The 15768-nt window shown below is 43.1% G+C and overlaps 1 protein-coding gene across 7 annotated transcripts in view; it reads right to left on the bottom strand.

The window, feature by feature from the left end:
- The window catches only part of TBX15 (T-box transcription factor 15), a 124861-nt gene that overhangs the window by 17522 nt on the left and 91571 nt on the right, over positions 1–15768 (bottom strand). For all 7 annotated transcript variants that reach the window (XM_072769592.1, XM_072769586.1, XM_072769591.1 and 4 more), the window contains one exon: positions 12537–12601. In XM_072769592.1, the coding sequence (XP_072625693.1) occupies positions 12537–12601 (65 nt within the window). The remainder of the gene's footprint in view (positions 1–12536; positions 12602–15768) is intronic.

Raw genomic sequence — 15768 nt, 5'->3', positions numbered from 1 at the left:
CATGATCCTAGGGTCCTGCAATCAAGCCCTGCATCAGGTTCCCTGCTCATTGGGAAGCCGGTTTCTCCCTCTTCCTCTGCCTACCACTCCCCTTACTTGTCTCTCTCTCTCTCCCTCTATCAAATAAATAAAACCTTTGAAAAAAAAAAAAAAGAATGCAATTTACCAGATGGCACATGTGGACACAGCTACGGTCCAGGGATCTGTCACAACATTCATTTTGGTGGTGGAGTTATGGAGGAGGGGTCCCAACTATTGAAAAATAATGACTAAGACCACACGTTTCTCACCACACTTTGCTGTGGATCTACCTCTCTTGGATTTATCCCAGACACTTCCTGAACCTACTTATATATTCAAAGTATATCTCTTTTTAGAAAAATTAATCCTATTTGTTTACTATCTGCCACATCTTATTTGTCCTCAAACTCCAGTAGGCCTCATTGGATAGATCTAATTGTTAGAAAGTACTAGTCCTAGATATCAGGATTTGGTGACATGCCATGGTAAGATAAGTATTAGATAATCCACCTCTTTCCACCACCAGCATGTCTACTTTGGATCCCATGTTCCTCAATGTCCCAGTGCTTAGGATGATGCCTGTTGCATGGTAAGATCTCAATTTGCATGCATTGAATTTATAAATAAAGGAGTAAGTTTTCACCCTATGTTTTATGACTGTGCCATGATTTCATGAATTTTAGCCAGCCTAAAATTTAGAAAAGCAACCTAATGTAAAATCAAGATTCCGAAGACAAAAGGAATCCTTTAGTTCTGGAGACTTGGGAATTGTTTCTATAGCTTCTGGTGCCTTTCTTGACTCAGGTCTCAGAGGAGTTTCAGTTTCCCTTTGGTTTCATCTTTTCCGGTCACAGAATTTCTGACCTGTAGCAAGCAGTCTGAGTCCCCTTTCCTGGGCCAGTCATTTCTACCCTCATATTCTCTTACACGAGTCTTTGCCAACTACCCATTAACATCTTTGGCCACTTGGACATCTACTCAAAGCCTATCATGAGCAATATATTGCTTACTTATTCATCATCATCCTACCCTAGTTTTGGAAAATTTTATCTTAAGGGTTTTTTTTTAAAGATTTTATTTATTTATTCATGAGAGACACAGAGAGAGAGGCAGAGAGATAGGCAGAGGGAGAAGCAGGCTCCCTGCAAGGAGCCCGATGTGGGACTTGATCCCGGGACTCCAGGATCATACCCCAAGCTGAAGGCAGACACTCAACCACTGAGCCACACAGGCATCCCTATCTTAAGGTTTTTAAAGTGAATTCATTGTCTAACAGATAAAAGAGCAGTCTTAGGTAACCTCACATCGTTAACATGTTCCACATGGTGGGCCTCTCAGGTCTGTTACACACCAGAGACCTGATGTCTGAGGTTTACAATCAGAAATGATCATATTGACAAGTGCCTCCCTCTTGCTTACTTTTCCCTGTTTTCTCCAATGACAGCTGAGGCCATATCCAATCCCTCTATGTTCAACAGTCCTTTGGCTGGAATCACCTCTCTGATTTCTAGGCCTCTTCCCTTTAGACTTTTCAGTCTGCTCAGTGGCCAAACCAACAGAATGTGCTGAAGAGGAGGGAGAAAAGGAAGGAAAGGAAGCAAGCCAAGGATCTCTTTTGCAAATTGATGATGCCTCAAGACCAACTGCTTTGGAAAAACAGCCAGACTGTAAAGAATTTTTTCTTCTGAACTTTCTCATAAAAAAAAAAAAGTGGGACTACCACCTTTGAAGTTCAGCAAATATGTGATAACAACTATGATTACATTCATGAACCTATTAGGTAGCGCACTGCTGCATACTTTCTGTGATTTATTTGTGTTGAGATAGAGGGTTGCTTTTTATGTTTTTTCCATTTATTTTCTCTGTAGTTCTGACTTTTAACCCTTCCCCAGACTATTGGCTGGTGATTCTGGCAACAAAGGGAACACACTCAAGGGGTTGATAAGGTCATTGGTCATCTGTCAACAGAAGACAGTCAAGCGCTACAGAGATGGGGTTTTGAAATCATAAAGAAGTTTTCCAACCAGTAAATATGCTCAGTTCAGGAGATATAGAGACAAACAAGGACATAGGATCTTTACCCTAATTTAAGAGTGTCTTGTTCAACAAAAAGAGAACGGCATGTAAAAGACTAATTTCTGAACAGTGAGATGAATGTTACATTGAAGATACATAGAAGAGGTCAATGGAGCAAGAAGTACTTCATACACCTGGAAAATTCAAGGAACACTCCTTAAAAAGACCAGTCATTTCAGCTGAATATTAAAGGATTCTCGGCAGTTTTCCACACAAAAAAGAGACAGAAAGAACTTTCCCAGGAGAGTTCACAGTATGTACAAAACCTTGGAGGTATGGAAGAGAAGGAATGTTCTGGAAACTGAAAACGGTTGAGTGTGGCTGGAGCTCCAGTTGCAAGATGAGATGATGGGGTGGATACCAGGGATACTCACTCCATGTTAGGGGCTTGGATTTTATCCCAGGGGCGGTACTGCACCTCTGATCTTCTTTCCTTTCTCCTCCCGTTCCAGCATTTGAAAAGACACAGAACTAGAATATACTGTTCTTTCAGATCTAATTACTGTATCTCAACTTTCTAATCCTCTTCCTTAGACTGTCCTTTACCCACTGAGGTGAGGTCAAACCTTCCACACATCCTTCTCCTTCCCTGGATCTGGAGTTGGCTCCTAAAGATTTGTTGTCCAGGAATATTCTAAAAGACCTCTCAGCAGAGGTCTGTAGATTGGCAGGAAAAAAAAGCCATCAATCAAAACTTGGCTTTAGATGGTACAATAAGCCTATCTACATGATGAACTGGCTGTCACTGATGTGCCTTATGGTGGTTTGGAAGCACAGGTATCCAGTGGACAGATTCTGGGAGCTGAGTCAAAATCACTCGTTGCCCAGTGATCCCCAACTTGAGACCCCTGTCCCCACATGGAGTCTGAACAGGCAGCTATGGCAGTCCCTAAGGAGTTTTCATTGCCTCAAGAAGTGTGATAAAAATCCCTGATGACACAACACAACCCTAACTAAAAATGAAGTTTTTTTAGTGACTGGAATGGTCTGACTTTAACTCAGTAACACAAAACTGCACGTGGGGCAGAATGGTTAAGAAGAGAAAAAGCTGGGACTCCTGGGTGGCTCAGCGGTTGAGCATTGGCCTTTGGCTCAGGGTGTGATCCCAGGGTCCTGGGGTCGAGTTCCACATCGGGGTCCCCGCAGGGAGCCTGCTTCTCCCTCTACCTATGTCTCTGCCTCTCTCTGTGTGTGTCTCTCATGAATAAATAAATAAAATCTTTTTAAAAAAGAAGGAGGAGGAGGAGGAGAAGGAGAAAGAAGAAAGAAGAAAGAAAAGAAGAAGAAGAAGAAGAAGAAGAAGAAGAAGAAGAAGAAGAAGAAGAAGAAGAAGAAGAAGAAGAAGAAGAAGAGGAGGAGGAGGAGGAGGAGGAGGAGGAGGAGGAGGAGGAGGAGGAGGAGGAGGAGGAGGAGGAGAGGAGGAGGAGGAGGAGTAAGAGGAGGAGGAGGAGGAGGAAGAGCTCTGGAGCTGGTCTGCCTGGATTCACGTGGCAACCCTGCTGCTTACTGGTGCCATCTCAGCCGGGTCATATCACTTTCTCATGCCTAAGGCTCCTGACCTATAAAACGGAGATAACAGTACTCCCTCCTAATTGTTACTTAACAAATGCAGATAGATTGATTAAAGACAAAATATATCAAAGCAAGGGAAAAAAAAAGAATGAAAGCTTGTGGACCACTGGTCTACAAAGAAACACCACCACCGTCTGCTCAGGTTGTGACTTGTAACTAGAGAAAACATTCTCACTTCACTGGTATTCCAACCTGTGTCAGCCCTCTGGCTCTGGACTGAACGTGGAAGGACCTGCATGTTACCTAATCCCATTTCTCATTCTCTCTTCAAAGAACCAAAAACGTGTCCCTCAAGCCTCTGTAGGCTTCATTATCTTGCAGATATTTCAGACTCCAATATGTTAGCCATTAAAAAGACGTCACTCTGTTAGATGACACCATCCCTGGGCTAGAGCCATAGATAATAAAACAACTGCCAACTTTCCCTGGCAAACCCACATGGCCAAGAGGACAATGGTGGAAAAGGTTCATGACAGGAGGGAGAACAAATAACAAGGCAGAGAAAAATGTCAAATACTGGCTGGAAGACAAGCTAGGGGACATGATAAACAGCCAGGGTGTGGAAGAAGAGGGGGAATCTGGCAGGAGGCTGCCACCAGGGCCTAGTACGGAGCCAGCTACCTTGAACTGTAGATGCAACAGTTCCTGAGAGGGAGCCCAGCACTGATGACTTACTTTCGATCTGCTAAAATGGCACCCGTGCCAGGGATAACAAAAGAGTCTGTAAAATCCACAGGGGCTAGTAAGATTGCCAGGAATGAGCAGGATGAGATTGGCTGGAAAAATACAGTCAATGGCTCCAGGGAGGACAAACAAATACAGAAATTGAAAGTGAGGGAGATCCTTGGAAGTCGTGCTGGTTGAAAGAAGGCAAGTGGTCAGCTCACTGCCTCTCCACTTGCTACATGAGCCCTTCAGGAGCAACAGGGACCGGGACAGGGACACGGGCAGCCCTGTCTGCTCGCTGGCAAGTTATGCCTCACAGAGTTGAGGGACAACACCCTCTGGATGCTGCCACAGGCTGGATTTGAAAATTCTGAAAGCTAGTACCTCACTCTACTCAGTTTTACCATCTATAAAATGAGAAACACTCTAGCAATACCAATCAGGTCAGAGATAAAAAGGGACTGCAGATACTCTGTGAAATGATTATTACTATTTTTACTGTATTCCTAGGATCTGAATACCTAGAAATAAATATGCAAGGTTGAACTGTATGAAATTACCGGTATTTTACCTCTCTGGCCCACAAATATAATAATTTCATAGGTTCAGCTTAATAGGTTGGTAAAAGTGTGGACGAGAGTTGAGACACTTGGTTAAAACAGAGAACCCTTCTGACAGACTTTGAGACCCATCCTGCACACTTCTTCCCCAACTCACAAAGAAAAATGGCTTCTTTCAGATCTAAGCACAGATGACCTGGGCCTGGGGCTGGTGTCTAGCTGACTCTTCCTTTTTTTTTTCCTTCTCATTTCCATTAACTGGAGGCACTCCAATTTCATACTGGGTTTTGAGAGAAGGAGCTGGGCCTTGACAGGGCTTCCTGTCTGTGCCCGAGGAGATGGGTCTTCACTCTATGAACGTGGCCTTGAGGCAACAGCTGTTTAAGAATGGGTCAACAGGAAAATCCTTTACTCCCAAATATTTTTCTCCCCATCCATGGAGATTCCTTCCTTTGGGTTAAGGACTAGCCTCATTAAGCATCCTCCTCCAGCAAGCAAATATATCTATTCCCATAATGCAGTTAATGGCTCCATTTTTAGATCACTCTCCCCTGACACATTATGTAAAGGGACGCTGGGTACCAAGCAGGACTGGCAGCCACATTCCCAGAAGACAGCAATGCTGGGTGAGAATTAGCTCAGGCTCACACTGCCTCATACACCTCATCCTGCAGGCCCTCTTGCTTTTTCAGTGAGGGGCAACCTATCAAAGCTAGTTACCCATATGAACCAACCACCCCACGATACAGGGCCTGTCCCCAGTTCCTTTCTGTCACTTCCTAAATTGTGGAATTTAAGTGTCATGGTTAAGCCTCCAAAGGTGGCCTCCCTAGAGAAAAAGATACCATTTTAAAGAGCTGCACCAGTTCCCTGCACTGCAGAAGGCCCACCCAACCTGGGACCTATTGTGGCACCAACAGCGATGGCTCCTGGGACACCATGCTGGCTAGGAGTATCCAGAGGAACCCATGTCACATGGGACAGTCCCCCCTGCAGTTGCCTTAGATGCAATGAAACCCAGAGTCGTATATTCCGTGGCACTTTTTAAAACAAGTTCATAGAACCTTTACTCTCCAGACAGATCATAATTTTAATCCTCTCCTTTTTATGTACATGTTTGCTTTGGAGGAAGTCCCTGGGAATTATATAAAATTTCCTAAGCTTACTTGGGCTTTCTGTAAAATCTTGGCAGCCATTCTCAGCAGAGACAAGGCTCTCACATCAGATGTGGACTGGGGACTCACAGAGTCCTTTTTCCTTCTGCTCCTCCAGCTATGCCTTTAAACTACAAGGTCTTTGCAGTTGTGATGCTCCCTCTAGCTGAGCACAGTGGGTTCACTAGGTATGTGGACAGAGGTGCCTCCCAAGGCTGCTTATTGATCATGGGACTCAATGTAAACACTCTTGCTTCTCTTCAGTCCATGACTTTTGTCTTCTCTTTGGAATGTGCTGCCCACTGGGGTGGCCCCCCATAAAGATGTAATTTTACCTCTCTGCTCACCACTGAGCAACTTTTCTCTCTCTTTTTAAGATTTCATTTATTTATTTGAGAGAGGGAGAGCACAGAGGGAGGAGCAGAATCCCCACTGAGCAGGGAGCCCGATGTGGGGCTCAATCCCCACATCGTGATCCTGGGATCACGATCTGAGCCAAAGGCAGATGCTTCACCAACTGAGCCACCCGGGTGCCCCTGAGCAACCTTGCTCAACTAAACCTCATTCTGCTTGGCTCAGCCTCTGGGACCCCTTCTTTCCTGATGCTCATGGACTCTGAAACTTGCTGGCTGTCTTCCTCTTCTCCAGCTAGCATAAATGTGTCCCCACTGTGCAGAGACAGCTCTGATGGCCTGAAGGGTGTGCATGTTTAATATGGGAATAGGCTAAATCCATGTCTTTTTTTTTTAAGATTTTATTTATTTATTCATGAGAGACACAGAGAGAGAGAGAGAGAGAGAGAGAGACGGGCAGAGACACAGGCAGAGACACAGGCAGAGACACAGGCAGAGGGAGAAGCGAGCTCCATGCAGGGAGCCTGACATGGGACTCGATCCCAGGTCTCCAGGATCACACCTTGGGCTGCAGGCGGCGCTAAACCGCTGCGCCACAGGGGCTGCCCCGCTAAATCCGTGTCTACAGTATCAGTCCACACCAGGTTTGAATCAATATTGCCCTTTGTCTTCGAACTAAGCCTATGTATATAGATTCACTCTTTCTTCCCTTCTTAGTTGGTATCTAAAACTAGCTCCCTACTGTTGCTACACCTGATTCACTATTGGTTGGGGTAAGCTTTTCTCTCTCCAGAGGTCCTGGTTTTTAATTTCTTTGCCACTCATCAACTCTGTTTGCTATTTTGCAACTAAGTGAATAATTATTTTACTCTGTGTACCTGGCACTGTAGGAAAGAATCTAAAACTAGAATCCTGAAAAAGGTACAGTCCCAGTGTTCAAGGAACTTACATTCTAGCATTAGGCAGAGCCCAGGAACACAGACCACAGGACACCAATTCATCACACTGAGGGGAATCTGTTTTCCCTAGGAATAAGAGGTGCTACTGCCTCCTCCTGGAAGGAGAAATCTTCCAGAGGTAACGCTGGATATTGTGCTCTGAGTCTAGGCCTGATTGAAAGCAAACATGCATGGATCCCCTCCAACCTACCCAAAACCAGATCTGGGCCACATAATTTCTGAGAAATCTAGGAACAATTTAGAAGTAAACACAACTGCTCTTCCACTGCAGAGACAATGCCTGGAAGCAAGATCTGTCAGTGTCTCCATCCAAAAGAACCAGCTGTCTGCTACTCTTCCTCTCAACACGAACATACACTCATGCACACACGCTCTTCTGGGGGAGATTCCTAAGGAGGGGACACAATTACATGAGAAGACAAAGTAATAGCTTGGTAAGTACAGTCTGAAGAGTGGTGACATTTTCACACTGAAGCCTGTGAATGGCACTTCCCAAAGAAGCAGGGAGGATTGTGACAAGCTCTGGTGATGGTGACACCACAGGACTGACACTGTGGAGTCACTGGGACTTCTGCTGGGGTTCTGAAAGGCCCAAAGAATGCCACTTCTTGTCCCCATTTGAACTCAGAATAAAATCTGAGAAAGACCTAGGACCCCGAAGCAGCAGAGACTGAAATACCAGCTTTATAATTCATAAAGGTGTCTGGATACTATGGCAGAGGTGTAGGGGCTGAACAAGTGGGCCAGAACTCCCCTGAAACAAGCCAGCTCCCCAGAACGGCAGGCCTCCTCTGCTGGACTGGCCACAGGATGGTAAGAGCCCAGGATTTATGCTGTCTGCAGGAAACAGGTCCTCCGGAGTTCCCTCTCCCAGACTCAGTAAGCAGATGGGTCGCTCTGGTGCCCAGTGAGGGGACGGAGAAAGCAAGAAGACTAGAAGCCAGGAGTGTTCTCCATGGATATCTCTTTACCCGAAAATGTGAGGAATGGAAATCAGTATCTTCATCCCGCCCCACCCCCACCCCTGGGGTTCTTTTCTCTGCCCAGGACACTGCTGTCTGGCCAGCTGCACTCAGAGGGTACCACAGCGAGAGGCTAGCAGGGCAGGAGGGACTCAGGAGAGGCACTGGAAGGGAGCACAGCAGCTGCTGTGTCCTTCCCATCTTCCCTCCACGCCCCTCCCTTCCTGAGCCTTGGGATGGTGCACTGGGATAGACTGAGATCAACAAACCTAAACATGTTTTGGTTTGAGGTTTGGCAAATTCCGTAACTCCAAAGTATTCCACAAATGTTTTGTGTTCTGCAAAACCAAAAAACATTGGCCAAGCACTTTCCCCCCTCCTAATTTTTAAGCCCATGTGTTTTTAAAGGAAATGTAATCCGTATGTTTTGGGTACGTTTATATGCAACTCATCAAACCATGCTTGTCTCTATGAGTCATTTGATGTCTAAAACTCATGGGGAAGATCATAGATTCATAAAAATTCTGTTAGCACCAGAGGGGCAATAAGTGAGGCACTGGTTGGAAGGTGAGGAACTGGATTCTGGTGTTGGCACAGAACAACCAGATCCCAGAAGATGTACAAATAATCCCTTCTATCCTCACTCATCCATCACTCTTTCCCATCTGCAAAATGACCTTAATAATTCTTGCCCTCATCAGATCCTACAGGCAGCTAGTGAGATTTCAAGACTGATTATCAGGTAATTCTGAGCTTTTTAAAGAGAAAATACAAGGGCACTTGTACCTGCCATGGGTCTATATTAATCTAGCTTCTTAGAGTGCTGGAAGAGAAAAAAGTTTCTGTATTTAATTATTTATCTTTGCCCTATCGTGAGACAGGGGATTTCAGGGTCATTATGTCACAGTTTCACCTGCTAGGGAAGGTCAGCCTGACTTCCTGCCCTCTGCTAGGGAACCCCTTGTTTATAGAGGGTATAGCAGGCAGATGACAAAGCCATGGGGAAGTCTACAGAGATAGGTGGAGAACATACAGGTTGTTTTATTTGGAAAAGTGAAGGTTCTGAGTACTTGAGTAGTATCTCTAAGTAAATGATGGGTTTTTAGAGGAAGAGTTCTAGTCTCCATATCTGTTGAAGATAAGTCAAGTTTAAACTGTTAACATGGTAGAGCTCAAAGTTCACAGGCTTCGAGGTCAGGCAGACCTGGGAGTTACTCTGTGCTCCAGCTTTGCTATATGATATTAGGGAAGTTGCTTAGGCTCTCTGAGCCTCAGTTTCTTCATTTGTAAAATATGGGTCATTTTAAAGATTAGAAAAAATAGACTAAATAAAAGGTCTAGAACAGTGTAAGTGTTCAATCACAGATAATTTCTATCATTACTAATGTTACTTAAAGTAGCCTACAGCTTTTAATGGGGCATCATAATGAAAAATCACCACAATACCAGAAAAATAAATAAATAAGGCATTGCAATGGGCTAGTGAGGATCCATACCTCTGCTTTCCTGGAGTCCTTACAAAGAAGAGTAGCCCACCAGGCAGGACAAACAAAAAACTGTCTGTCCTGAGCAGGACGACATTCACCAGCCCCAAAGCAGACCCAGGACAAATATCAAGGTTCCTTCTAGCTCAGTGAGGGGACAGGAGGACCCCAGGACTTGAACCAAGTTGTCACCACAACTTCCCAACCAGAGTCAAATGCTTCAAGATACATGGTCTTATTCTCAAGATTAAAGTGTGGCTCCAGTTCTCAGAGCATAGCTCCAAAACTGGTCAATACAGTCTATCTTTTTCAATTTTCTGTTCTGGGTCATGCCTCTGAAAAACAAGGACTCCAATGGAAGAAAAAAGCAAAGAAAATAATCAAAACAATCTTTGGAGTGCCAAGAAGAAAATACATACTCAATGTCACTGAGGAGACAGAAGCAAAGAAAGAGAAAATAGTTGAATAACTAAAGTCACTAGGGTTGACCCTAACTGTGTCTAGGACAGAAATTCTTAACTTTTGGACATGGAACTTTTCAAAAACCTGTTGAAAACTATAAACCTTTCCCCAGAAAAATGCACACCTGCTCATCCACACACATTTTTCCTTATAATTTCAGGGAATTCACAAAACCCCTGGAATCCACCCATGGACTCCAAGCTAATGGATTTTAAATACCCTAGAGGCTTCTTTATGAAAGGCCGTCTTCTACTGAGCACACCATTACTACTAGCAAGGTCCTTGATAAGCCTAGAATTCAAAAAAAAAAAAAAAAAGGAAAAAGGAAAGAAGAAAGAAAGAAAGAAAGAAAGAAAGAAAGAAAGAAAGAAAGAAAGCCTAAAATGCAGAGCCCTGAAAAGAAAGCAACAGGAAACAGTTCAAAGGCAAGTCCTGAACATGGAATATAAATAACTGGCAGGAGAGAACTGTCTCAAATGGAAAGAATAAGTACGCATCCCTCACTGGCTGAATTTTAAAGACAAAGGTCTTCACTGAAGAGGGAAGCATTTGGCCTTGGAGTTCTCATGCCTGAGTTCTAGTGTGGCCACACAACTAACCAGTTGCTTGATCTAGGACACATTATTCAATTTTGTCATCTTCAAACTAGAAGTTTAGGTGAATTTTACTTTACTCAATAGATGTAACCTTAAGAAATTCTGAGGTAAATAAAATTTTATAGCAATCTAAGTGTATTTTAAATGTATCCTAAGAGCTTCATAAAGAAGTGCTTCCTTAGGGGATTAAGAGTACATTTATCTCGATGAGCATTGAGTGATATATAGAACTGCTGAATCACTATATTCAACACCTGAAACAAATATAACATTGTACACTAGTTATACTGGAATTTTAAAAATAAATAAATTAAAAAAAAAAAAAAGCAGTGCTTCCAGGGGTCCTGGGTGGTGCAATCACTTAAGTACCTGACCTTTGGTTTCAGTTCAGGTTATGCTCTCAAAGTCCTAAGATCAAGCCCCGCATTGGGCTCTGAGCTCAGCGAAGAGTCTGCTAAAGTTTCTCTCTCCTTCTCCCTTTCCCTCTGCTCCTCCCTGTCCTCACTTTCTCTCACCCTCTCAAATAGATAATCTTTTTTTTTTTAAAAAAGTGCTTCCATACATCATTTTGTAAAGGAAATGGTCACTACAGAGGATTTTTAGCATAAATCTGGATTCAAATAGAATGTGCTATATAGTTCATGAAGTGATTCTAAATATGATACTAGATAGTTTATCTGAAAATTCTTGCAGAAAAAAAATAGCAAAAGTAACTCCAGACAGTCTCTGTCATTCAGATGTAAAGAAATGCCCCCAAAAGGGAAAAATGTCTGAACACTAACGTAAATAGTTAACTGCAAAGCCTACACACTTTACAACACACACGTGTCACATTTGTGGTTTCAGTATAGTTTATATAAAATGAAATTTTTTTGACTGACTAACCTTAGATAGATCTGTGCTCTCTGAGAATTTCAGTTCTCCCCTAGCTCTCTGGATAACAGATTCTGATTTTATATAGGAAGGGTGGGAAAGAAAGAATTTAGAGAGAAGCAGAATTAATGAGAAAAATGCCACAGCCGCTAAGACCATTTACAATAAGTGCAAATAGTCCTGCAAACGTCAGCAGTTCCTAAAAGTTTCCCCATGTGACAATCTAATCCTAATGATGATGCTGAGGCATCAAGAAAGGTCATGTTCTATACACTGTCTTTACTAAGGCAGGCAACATATTTTGGGGACATTTCTTGGGAGAAAAATGGTTAATTTTTAAACAACGTTTTTTAGCTCTTAAAGGTAATAATTTTCTGATAATTTTTATTTGTTCACACTTCCTTGTTTCCTGATAATACAAAATAAATGAGATACCACTGTAGGTGCTGCTGCCACCTATAGTACTCATGAGAAAAAGTAGCAATCTTTCAATGATCATCAATCACCAGAAAACGTGGTTTAAGTGCCTGGATTACCTAGCATGATGCAGGGAGAAAACCACCATGAGGGATCCAATCTGGTGATGTACAGTGTGTTAACAAAAATTGGAAAACTCAACCTTTGGAGGATGGTGTTTTGATTCCCAGATCAGCTTGCCATCTCTCTTTGCCTGAGTCAGCACAGAGGCACAGTGTGCCAGTGTTCCCCGAAAAGCAGGAGTCAAAAGCCACCAAAGGGGTGGGAATAATGTCACACAGCAGAGAAATGTTGGTGAGTCTATTTCCCGATTATTCTTACCTGTTTCTTCCAGAATCTCTGAATCCTTTAGCAAAGGGGTTTCGATCAATTTTTAATCTGGTGATCTAGAAACAAACAAAGAGCATAAATTGTGTTTACATTAACTGATTTCTTTTCTGGTAACTCCTAGAAAATTAGCAAAAAAATCACTCTGTTAGTAACAGCTGTTGTTTTTATTTAGTTTCCTTTAAGTCTGAGATTCAAATGTAAGTTGATATAGGACTTGGGCCTGGCACACAGATGTCTGACCCACCTGACCCACTTCTCCTTAAAAACCAAGGTCTTCCCAGTATGTGACTGTAAACTCTCCTCTGCTCACCTTTCTTGCCCCCAGAAAAGGTGATAAATCACTTGCCTAGACAAAGGCATGGAAATAGAAAACTGGGCAATGGTCAAGTCCTTGGTACATGACATATAGGAAGCACTTGAAAAGCACTTGTTGAGTGAATGAATGAGTGAGCGAATAATGAACAAATGGATTCAGTCAGTCCAATCCAATGGCATCAGGCCACCAGACAACCCACCTCAGCCTGAGAGAAACATATAATTGACTGCCCTTCCCATTTCACTTTATTTGTCCCTTCTCTGCCCCTAGAGATCGTTCATTTAATGACCAAAAATGGTCTTGTAAAAGACACAAAAAGTAGCTACACTTTTATCAAGCTTGCACCCCAAGGAAAATCTATAAACAAGGGACTCAGTGGGGCAGGCTACACCAGTCTCCAAGGCTCACAAGCAAATCAGAAGGCACAAACAACTGTGTGAGCCAGGTGGATGAGTCCTCAGGGGTCATTCTGCTTCAACATCCGCTCAGCACATAAGCCCCTCTCTACCACATCTTATCATTGTCCCCCTCAAACTCGGCGAGGGTCCTACCCATCACCCTCATGCCCCCAGAATAAAACAAGCCTGACCAACAAATTCCACATGTGCTCTTATGTTTCCACTTTCAGCCTTGGTCATGGGAGGCATTTTTGATATTTTTGTGTCTAAACCAGATGTTAATGACTCACTATCTTCAAGCAACAGAGGCGTCAGGGTTGGGGTGAGGGAGTATAGGAAAGGAGGCAAAGCACTTCAATGGAAGGGAATTGTAGAAAGAAGGGAATCTCATTACTGAAGACCACCTTTCCATTTCTGATCATTGCAGAACTTATCATGTCAGGCGGCTAAAGTTATTTCTTATGTTGCAGATCTTTCTGAGTGCCTCTTCCATCTCACTGTGTCAGAGTGGAATTGCCCAAAGCCACAATCTTTAAAGGTCTTTAAAATGCAATGTGAGATTCTGACCAACAGACTTTGACTTGAAAGTACCAAAGTTGTTTTTTTTTTCCCCTAAAAACATTCCTTGCCTCGAGAATGGTACACTAATAATGTAGCACTAATAACGTAGCAAGAGCAATTTTACATCTATTTTATAGACCAGAGCAGGAGCCTTCAGGCCTTGGTTTTCTAAAGTCTAGTGTCTGCCCTGTGAATATTGTATTGAGTTTAAAGACTGTCACTGCTTTTCTGTTTCTGACTTAAAATTCTTTCTTTTTTCCTCCATAATCCACAGCAATAAACTGCACACCATATTTTCTTTTCAAGTTGGGGTTATAATATTTTATTTTCTCTTTCAAGTTGACTTATCCTGTCCGGCTCATTTACGATAGGGTTTTCTGATATATGATTGTGCTGCCATGTTTTGGGGGCCTCCACAGACCCCTGTAAATAAAATGACATTCTATTTCATGGATCTGGGAGAAAAGATTGCAAATCTGCTTCCCACAGCTCAGTCTATCTCTGGCCAAGAACTCTGTGTGAAGATTTAATAGAAAAGTGCCACCAAATGTTAGGAAAAACAGCACCTCTATACTTGTTTCAAAGTTTTTAATGGAGATTTAGAGAGCTTCATGTAGTGTGGTTGCTTACTCATTATTTATTTATTATCAAGTACCTTTATGTGCAAAGCAAGGTGACAGAAGGCACAGGTGACAGTGATATATAGTCCATATATGTCTGGTTCCCCCTACCCCAGAAGCTTATAATCTAGAAGAAAAAAGTAAACATATACACTAACACAAAACAGAAATTGGTAAGGTTTGCAAGGAAGGCAAAGCTTCCATGAGAGCTTAAGGGGAAGTAGCAATGAGTCCCAAGTTGAAGGGCTCTGAGGTTTCACCTTAGAGATAGCACATGACCCAGGCCTTGAAAGATGTGCAGGACTTTAATGAAAAATGCAAAAAGGGGTGAAAGGAACAGTGAAGCATGTCATAAGACATGTCCTATGTAAGCCAGAGCATTGAAGTAGAGAAGCATGAAGGAATGAAGTGCGCCAGAGAAGCACAAGAGTCCAATCTGGCCAGAGTGCAGGTCAGCGGAACAGAGCCAGAGAGGTTGCCCCAAGGCCATATCCCAGAAAGCTTTCACTGCCCTGCTTAGTCATTTATAAAGCCTAGAGGCAGAAGATAGCAATTCAAACAATGTAAACCAAACTACCACCCCAGTTGATGCTCGTGCTGACAACTTTGCCTATGTCTACCAATACCAAGGGTAACAAGGACAATAATTTGGAGGAATAAACCAATGTATTTTCAACCTTCATAATCCATAGTCTCATGATTCCCATATCAAGAGCTAGCCTGGGGGGATCCCTGGGTGGCTCAGCGGTTTAGTGCCTGCCTTTGGCCCAAGGCGTGATCCTGGAGCCCCGGGATCGAGTCCTGCATTGGTCTCCCAGCATGGAACCTACTTCTCCTTCTGCCTGTGTCTCTGCCCCTCTCTCTCTTTCTGTGTCTATCATGAGTAAATAAATAAAATCTTAAAAAAAAAAAAAAGAGCTAGCCTGGTAGCCTCAGATCTTACAAGAGTATGTCATATAGCATAGAAAAGGATGCAAATGACAGTGATCACAAAGGAAAGCAGGTCACAAAGCCTGCTGTCCTCTGGAAGATAAGGATGTAACATAAGGTGAATGCTTATCAAATGGGAAAAGAAGTAAAAAAGCTTCCCCTTCCACCCCAGCTGGAGTATGAAAAAAAAAAAAAGAGAGGAAACAGATGAAAGAGAAGCAAGCAGGTAGATTTACATGTGCCTTAGCTCCCCACTCAAACAAAGTTCGAGGGGTGCAGGTGGTGAGCTTCAGAGGAAGACTGGCAGGGCAACCTCCACACACACACAGGGCTTGCTGCATCAAAGTAAAAATGCTGCCTGGTCTGAAGAATCAGGAAGAGGACCAGGTTAGCATCTC

Source organism: Canis lupus, chromosome 12, assembly GCF_048164855.1.
Source record: "Canis lupus baileyi chromosome 12, mCanLup2.hap1, whole genome shotgun sequence".
Classification (NCBI taxonomy): domain Eukaryota; kingdom Metazoa; phylum Chordata; class Mammalia; order Carnivora; family Canidae; genus Canis; species Canis lupus.
Note: the sequence above shows the minus strand (reverse complement) of the source record. Positions and strands in the feature narration are given on the sequence as shown.